The sequence below is a fragment of the Tupaia chinensis genome, unplaced genomic scaffold (assembly GCF_000334495.1).
Source record: "Tupaia chinensis unplaced genomic scaffold, TupChi_1.0 Scaffold000704_1, whole genome shotgun sequence".
NCBI lineage: Eukaryota > Metazoa > Chordata > Mammalia > Scandentia > Tupaiidae > Tupaia > Tupaia belangeri.
Window position 1 is genome coordinate 1028285 of NW_006160227.1, and position 8697 is coordinate 1036981.

Consider the following 8697-nt stretch of genomic DNA (forward strand, 5'->3'; position numbering starts at 1 on the left):
ACGGCAGACAGAGCTCAGTAGACGACACTGGAGGTCCCTCTGCACGGGCCAGAGAAGTGGTCAAGCTGTCCCTGAGTACCCTCTCGGTGTCCCTGCACTCCCACGTGCCCCGGGGGGCCTGTATGGATCTGCGCCCTGCAGCCCATTGTTTGAGAATGCTGCCAAGTCTCAGGCAACCTTGTAACCTGCAAAGCACCCCACACATGTTAAGTGATACTATTTATTCACTCGGAGTTACTGAGACCCTGTTGTTTGTTTGTTTGTTTGTTTTTAGAGAGATTTTTGCTATAGGGCGCGTGCCCTCGCAGGAAAGACAGAGAGAGAGGGAGACAGACAGTGAGAAATCACCCCCCGGGGGGGATGGCCACGCCGTAATCCCTTCTCCTCCATTCTCCTCTCTAAACCCCGTTGTTACATCATGGCTCTCTGCGGGTGACACAGAAGGGAGTACGTCTGTCCCCACCTTGAGGAGTCTGGTCACCAGGACATAGGAAAGGCCTTCAGAAAGTCCACAGACAATATTACTGTTTAAAAAAATGCATGGAATTTTCAGTTGTTGCCCCCAAATAAACCCACGTATCATTCCATTTTTCTATGAACTTACTGAAGTCTTTTCCGATTTATAAACCACTTAACGTTGGGACAAGAGTTATTTGTATGAATCTGTTTTTGCGTCTCTGCTCAGGCTTTGCGAGCCGCTTGTGTGGGGTGCATTGCAGGAGACAGAGGGTAGGAGAAAGCACGTCACACCAAGGAACCAAGATTCCTGGATGTTTTCCCTCGTACCTGCTTGGGCTAGATATCTCGATCTTAGACAAGCCATCTAACCCGTGTGCGTCTTTGCCTCCTTGTCTGCAAAGCTGGACGAGAACCCCAGCCTTCTCACGCAGGACCTTGCAGTGAGGCCCCCATGCAGGGCCACGAGTAGTGAAGGCCGCCAGGACCGTCCGAGGAGGAGGGCCATCATTACCTTGCAGCCTGCTCCCAGGGCCTCCCCTGGGCTCTGGGAAACCAGCCCCGTATCTGGGTGTCTCGGGACGTGAGTGAGATCTCTGGGAGGGCGCTACTGGAGACCAGCGTGCCCACTCTCCGGATGGCACTGCGTGAGAGGGACAGCACCCGGAGGGCCGGCAGTGGTTCAAGTGGGGATTTTCTGTCCCCGGGGCTTTCCTTGTCCCCTTGATGTCTGGATGAAGACTAACAATTAAAAAGATGTGCTTCTGCTGTTTTCGTTTACTTAAACCTGTCCCAGCGGCTCCTCTTGACAGCCCTGTGTTTATAAATGAGAGTTCAGAGAGGTGAAGGGACCCTCCCAAGGTCACTCTGCCAGTCGGGAGCAAATGTGGGCGTAACCTGGGCAGCCAGCCCTGATTCGGTCCCGGGCTAGTTGGCTGTGTCGCATGCTCGTGGGCACAGGGTGACATGGGCCATCAGCTCCATTTGACGGTTGAGGCAACATAACCCAAAGACTTGCTTGGTCACGTTGCTAGTGCCAGAGAGTCCCTAAGCAGCTACCTTCTGTGCGACAGAATGAGTGAGCCAGCGAGGACTGGGAGAGAGTCGCAGGGACCCCGAGGGTGTCCGAGGAGCTGCGACATTCGCTCGGTGTGTACCGAGTCAGCCAGACACTGAGCGGAGAAGCTGCTGGGAATACGAGATACTGTAGGTATCTGTAAACCCCCAAGCGGCTTACAGGCGTGTGGACAAGTCTCAGTGGAGGTCTCTGCTCAAATAACTAAAATGAAAAACAGACACGGGATGAGGCCCGCAGGGGGTGTAGCGGTTAAGGCGCTGGACTCCCCCGGGGCCGACCACAGTTAAAAAATCACACAGGGCGGGGGGTGGGGGACCAGCAGTTAGAGTAATGGCTATGTCGCTGGACTCCCACGTAGTTGACTGTGGTTCACATCCCGGACCCGGTGGCTTAAAACTCAAGCCAGGCGCGTGTGCGTGCGTGCCCAAGATCCCGAGAGGAGAATGGAGGAGAAGGGATTGCGGCGTGTCCATCCCCCCTCGGAGGTGATTTCTCGCTTAGACATAGACACTCTCTCTGTCTCTCTCTGTCTGTCTGGCGAGCGCACACGCCCTATAGCGAAAAAACCTCTCCAAAAAAAAAAAGAAAAAGAAAAAAAATCACACCAGGCACATGGGCGTGCATGGCCAAAATGCCAGGTGGAGAATGGAGAAGGGATTGCTGTGTGGCCATCTCCCCCGCCCCCCACTCTGTTTCTCGCTCTCCTTTCTGGCAAGCACACACTCTATGCTCAAAATCCATTTATTTTCATTTAAGTAGATAGAAGATTGTAAGGGAGGAACAGACAAAGCTGCGGCAGGCCCTAAGCAGAGCGGGAGCTCATGCGTTGAAAAGATCCGGGCAGGCTCTATTGAACCAGAGGCAACCGGGCTGGGCCCTCGCAAGGAGGAGGAGTGTGTGCGGTGAAGGCTTGGCTGGGATAGCCGGGCTCTGAAGACGGCCCCCTGGGCTGTTTGTGGGTGAATAGCCGGGGGAAGCAGGGCGAGCTGACCCTGGAAGGGTCCATGCCTGCCCCTACTGGGCTGACTCACCGCCTGTTCTGTCCTGGCGGGGCCTCGTTGCAGGAGGACATCCATCTCAGGGAACTGGAAGACGAACACGGGCTCCGCCATGTTGGAGCAGATCGCCATGTCAGACAGGTGAGTGATGGGAGCCACCCAGTGCCCGGTCCAGTGAGGCCGGCCCTCAGGGAGCCCCTGAGCCGATGGGACAGATGACCCCAAGGGCCCACGCAGCCAGTTTGAAACCTAGCAGGACCAGCTCATGGGCTAAAGTATGGAGATGAAGACCATGTGTACCATAGACACTCCAAGAAAGGAATAGTGTGGGAGGGAAGAGCCCAGGAAGGCTTCCTGGAGGAGGTGAGGCCTGCTCTGGGCCTAGCAAGCTGGGTGGGATCTGAGGAGCAGAGGGGAATGCGTTTGATGGAAGGAAAGGGTGGGGATGGAAGAGCTGGAGCAGCAGGGGCAGCCTGGCAGTGAGGCCTGCTCTGGGCCTAGCAAGCTGGGTAGGATCTGAGGAGCAGAGGGGAATGCATTTGATGGGAGGAAGGGACGGGGGAGATGGAGCAGCAGGGACAGCCTGGTGGCAGGTAGGCTTGATGTGAGCCACTGCCCCAGCCTCAGGACGCCTCCCCACCCCGTCCAGGTACAAGCTGTGGGTGGACACCTGCTCTGAGATGTTTGGAGGCCTGGACATCTGTGCTGTGAAAGCCGTACATGGCAAAGATGGGAAAGACTACATTTTTGAGGTAAGTCTGGCCCGCGTGGAATCTCGGTAAGAGACAGCCCCCGAGGTGGAGGCCAGGCTCGGGAGAAGCAGACGGGCGGCTCACACTGCATGTCAGTTCAAGTCTCCTGAGCCACAGGAAGGTTCCAGAAGCGGAACAGTGGATCTGTGCTGTAAGACACCCCCACTAGCAGGGCCCTGCGCTTTCCAGCCTGCTCGGCTGACCCGCACCTGGGGGGAGAGGTGCCAGAGCTGGGTCCCTGGGAGTTGTCTGACCAGCCTGCTCATTCAAAGGTGAGAAACCTGACCCTGAGCAAGTGCCTGAGGTCAGAGCAACCCGACCCAGTGTCTCTGCGTGGCACCTAGATGCAGGACATTCTTCCTGGTGTCCCGCCGAGCCCGGGAGACACCCGACCCAGCCTGGGCCTCCGAGCGACTCGCGACTCCCTGTCCCCTTTGCAGAAGGGAAGCCGGTGGCCATGTGAACACTCACGCACGTCCCCACTCGGTCTCCCCGAGAATCGGCTTCTTGCCAAGAGCTTGCGGTGTTTCCAGAGGATCAGTGTCAGGGCACAGAGAGGACCCTTGACTCAGAACCTGTCCCAGGGCCTGCTCTGGGCGGAGCCTTCTGTGGGCAGGCCTAGTGTCCCCACCCACTAATGCAGTCTACCATCTGGTAAGGCAGACCGTCCCTAAGGGAGGGAAACACTGACCCGGGCCTTGAAGTCCAGGAAGAAGCAGGCTTGTTGGCAAATGAGGAAGGCATCCCAGCTCGGGAGCGAAGGCGGGAATCGAGCCCTCTAATGAGCAGAGCCTGTTTGGAGACAGAGATCGTGCGGGTGACAAGTCACAGAGATGAAAACTGTCCTCCCCAGAGACACAGGGGGTGGGCCTTTGTGTCTACCTGCTCCCCTGGGGCCGTGCCCGTCCCTTACTCTCCATCTGTCCCCACTGCCTTCAGCCAGCGGTCTTTGGGGCTCTCCAAGCCTAGTGAAAGGTTAGGGGAGGGCCCGAGTTGAGGTTCGCAGGAGCGGGGGACAAAGGTGCTTTTTCTGCACAGAAACATGCTTCCAGCTGACAAGGGCATGCACCTCCTCTCCAGCTCATCTCCCTGCCCCTCTCCCCAATCCAGGGCCTATCCTTCTGAAAGCCACAGCAGGCCCTGATGGGTGCAGACCCCACCCTCAGCGGGCCCCCACAGCAGGTGCAGACTCCGCCCTCACTGGGCCCCCACAGCAGGCCCTCAGGCGCGGACCCCGCCCTCACCTGCCGCGTCTCCCTCCAGGTGGTGGACTGCAGCATGCCGCTGATGGGGGAGCACCAGGTGGAGGACAGGCAGCTCATCACCGAGCTGGTCGTCAGCAGGATGAACCAGCAGCTGTCCCGGACTCCTGCCCTGTCTCCTCAGAGGCCCTTAACCACCCAGCAGCCACAGGTAAGCAGGGGCAGACAGGGCAGCCACTCCAGACGTCGGTGACTATAGGGTGGAGTAGAGGCCAGATACCCACAGGCCTGAACAGGGTCCCAGGGATCTCCCTCCTCTCTCCCGCCCTTGCCCTCCAGAGGCCTGATTCTCTCCCTCCACCCTGAACAGCGGCCTTCTCAGGAGCCGTCTGCGGACTCGGCCACAGAGCTGTCCAGGGCGGAGCACTGGGTCTCTGAACTGGACGTCTCGGGCAAACCAGAGCCGGTTTCTTCTGGGACTCAGGCTGCCCCCACTTTTAAAGTGGGAGGTCTCTCAGGAACAGCTGCTCAGATGGCTCGTGAGATGTTCTCCGTGACGGGTCTGGTGCACGCGTAAAGGAAGAACGGCCTTTCTGAGCAATCTGCAGGTCTGGAAAGAGGACAGGGTCGGGGCCCCTGTTCTAGGAGAGCGTGACGGGGCACAATGCAAATGTCCCCACAGTCCACTTTCCTTCCCGAGGGCGAGGAGGCGGCCCTGCCCAGGTGACTGGTGCATGACACAGTGCTAGTGACAGTGGCCCAGCTGCAGGTCTCCTGGGACTCCCACAAGAAGTCGTCAGCGAGCTTCGGGCCTGTGGCTTTAGAATGGGCCAAGGAACGTGGGCACCCAAGCCCCGCATGCTTCAGTCCCACAGGAAGTATCTCTTTTTGTTTCTTGTGGAGAGGTTTTTGCTATAGGGCACGTGTGCTCACCTGAAAGACAGAGAGAGACAGAGAGACAGAAAGCGAGAAATCACCCCCCCGGGGGGTGGGGGGGAAGGCCACGCCGCAATCCGTTCTCCTCCATTCTCCTCTCGGGATCTTGGGCACGCACGCACACGCGCCCGGCGTGAGTTTTAAGCCACCGGGTCCGGGACTTGAACTGTGGTCGACTACGTGGGAGTCCAGCGACATAGCCATTACGCTTATCTCAAAGGAAGTATCTCATTGTTCAAAAAGCTCCACAAACCCTTCTCTCCACTGAACCTCTGTATTATGAAGTGGTAAACACTTGGGACAATGAATCCAGGAACTGGGTCCTAGGGCCAGCTGGTGGGGTGGTGGTTAAAGGACTGGATCTCACATGAGAACTTTGCCGTTTGAATCCTGGACCCGGCAACTTGAGAAACACACTAGGTGCGTGTATGTGGTGCCCAAAATCCTGAGAGGAGGGATCGTGGCATGGCTATTCCCCAGGGTGGCGATTTCTCCCTTTCTCTCGCACTGGTGAGCACGTGTACCTTATAGCAAACAAACAAACAAACTGAGTCCTGATCTAGTTCTTCCAGGAAATAGCTGTGTAACTTTGCAGACGTAACTAGTCTCTCTCAATATTGTATTTGTAAATCAGAGTTCTTTCCTTCAAAATCCATCTTCGAATAGGGAAGTAGCGGGGGCCAGCAGGTGGCATAGTGGTTAAGATGCGGAACTCCCATAGGGCCGACCGCGGTGTGAGTTCCCGACCTGGCAACTTGAAAATCACACGGGGTACGTGTGCGCATGTGCCCACGATCCCAAGAGGAGAACGGAGGAGCGGCTGCAGTGTGGCCATTCCCTTGGGGGATGATTTGTTATATTCCTTCTCTCTGCCTCTCTGTCTCTCTCCAGTGAGAGCATGCTCCCTATGGCAAAACCCTGGGGGGAATAAAAGGAAAAGAGGGACCAGCAGTTGGCATAATGGCTATGTTGCTGAACTCCCATATAGTCGACCATGGTTCGAATCCCAGACCCGGTGGCTTAAACTCATGCCAGGTGCATGTGTGTACATGCCCAAGATCCCAAGAGAAGAATGGAGAAGAAGGGATTGCAGCGTGGCCATCCTCCCTGGGGGTGATTTCTCGCTTTCTCTCTCTCTCTGTCCTGGCAAGCACACGCGCCCTATAGCAAAAACCTCTCTTCCTCCAAAAGAAAAAAAAAAAAAAAAAGAAATACTTCCAAAAATAACTGACTAAAATAAAACAGCATGAGAACTGGTAAGTAGGTCCCCCTCTGAATCCCTTCCCCTCCTTACAATATGGTGCAATATATCCACACCTTCTGTGCTCCGCGAAGTTCATGAGTAGAATACTTCCATTCTCACGGATGCTGGATACATGGGGACTTCTGGGCCAATACGTGTCAGCCCCGACTCGGGGTACCCTAAGTCAGGGTCGCCCTGCGAGGTGAGACGTTGTCATATAAAAGAGAACTTCAGACAGTTCGTGGAAAATGGAACGCACGTACAGGTTTATTTGGGTGCCAAAAATATTTTGAACTACCTTTTTCAAAATATGCATTTCCCATGACCTTTTAGAAGACTCCTCAAAGGAGCACTTGGTGAGTTTCACACCTTCTTTCCTGGCCCGCACTGTCCGAGCTCTGACAAGGAGTAAGAATATTCCTGTACTCCACACATGTTAAGTTGCTGGAGAATCAGGGTAGGGTGGTTGGAAATCGATACTTAATTGCTTGTTAGAGACAAGCCCATGAAAATACTGTACTTAACTGGAGGTTATAGAAAGATTTGGGGGGTTTACAAACATTGGGGCTAGGGACCAGCAGATGGCATAATGGTTATGTTGCTGGACTCCCACGTAGTCGATCATGGTTCGAGTCCCAGACCTGGCGACTTAAAACTCATGCCATATGCTTGAGCAGGAACATGAAGAAGGGACGGTGGCAGTGGCCATCCCCTCAGAAGGTGAGTTCTCACTTTCCCTCTCTGACCCTCTCTGGAGAATGAATGCACGTACCCTTTCTTCTAGTCTTTGAAAGACACTGCAGACATTGTGTGAGGAGAGCCTGGCCCAGGCTTGGGCAGCTGAGCCCTTCTCAATTCTCCTGATGAACAAGAGCCTCCGCCAGGCCGCCCAGCACTCTAGCCACCAGGAGGAATGGAGGTTAAAACGTGAAACGGGGGGATCAGCAGATGGCGTGACGGTTATGTCACTGGATTCTCACCTAGTCGACCACAGTTTGAGTCCCGACCTGGTGGCTTAATACTCACGCCAGCCATGTGTGCCTAAGATCCCGAGAGGAGAATGGAGGAGAAGGGATTAGTGTGGCCATCCCCCCACCATGGGGTGGTGGTGGGGGGGTGATTTCTCACTTTCTCTCTGGGGAGTGCACGTGCTCTATAGCAAAAAAAAAAAAAAACATTCTTAAAAAAAAAAAAAAAAAAAAAGAACTTAGGCCGGGGTAAGAGAACCTGATGCAGTGGGCCTCTCTGGGATCCTGTGGGAGGCCGGAAGTACTTTATAGCTATGTGGACCCCCGTTGGCCTCCTCTAAGAGAAGCTATTCTGAACCAGACTGGAGGCTGTGCTGAGAGTCAGGAGAGCTGAGTTCAGCCCTGACCTTGCCCTGACTCCCCAGATGACGTGGGAGAGCATTCTTCCACTTCTCAGTCTCAGTATCTTCGTGTGTGAAATGAAGGTTGGACAAAAATAAAAATAAAAAAGCTGAGAGGCCAGCAGGTGGCATGGTGACTGAGGTGCTGGACTCCCACATGACTGACTGTGGTTTGAGTCCTGGGCCTAGCGGCTTTCTTTCTCACTTTCCCTCTCTCTCACTCAATCTCTCTCTGGTGAGTGCACATACCCTATAGCAAATTAAAAATAATAGGGACGGCAGATGGCATAATGGTTATGTCGCTGGACTCCCAGGTAGTCAACTGTGGTTCAAGTCCCGGACTGGGTGACTTAAAACTCATGCTGGGTATCTGTGCGTGCGTGCCCAAAATCCTGTGAGGAGAATGGAGGAGAAGGGATTGCAATGTGGCCATCACCCCAAAGGGTGATTTCTCGCTTTCTGTCTCTCTGTCTCTCTCTGTGTCTCCAGTGAGCGCACGCACCCTATGGCAAAAATAAATAAATAATAACATTAAATAAATAATTCTTTTTTTTTTTTTAAAGCTGAGAACCCTTTATAAGATCTAGAATATTATGAAAGTGATATCTTGGGCCAGCAGGTGGTGTGGAGGTTAAGGAGGCTGAATTCCACATAATCTTCTTC

The 8697-nt window shown here is 54.6% G+C and overlaps 1 protein-coding gene across 1 annotated transcript in view; it reads left to right on the forward strand.

The window, feature by feature from the left end:
* Positions 1-8697, forward strand: part of SYN2 (synapsin II) — a 74683-nt gene that overhangs the window by 44552 nt on the left and 21434 nt on the right. The window contains exons 9-11 of the mRNA XM_027776668.1: positions 2599-2673; positions 3182-3284; positions 4548-4697. Of these exons, the coding sequence (XP_027632469.1) occupies positions 2599-2673; positions 3182-3284; positions 4548-4697 (328 nt within the window). The remainder of the gene's footprint in view (positions 1-2598; positions 2674-3181; positions 3285-4547; positions 4698-8697) is intronic.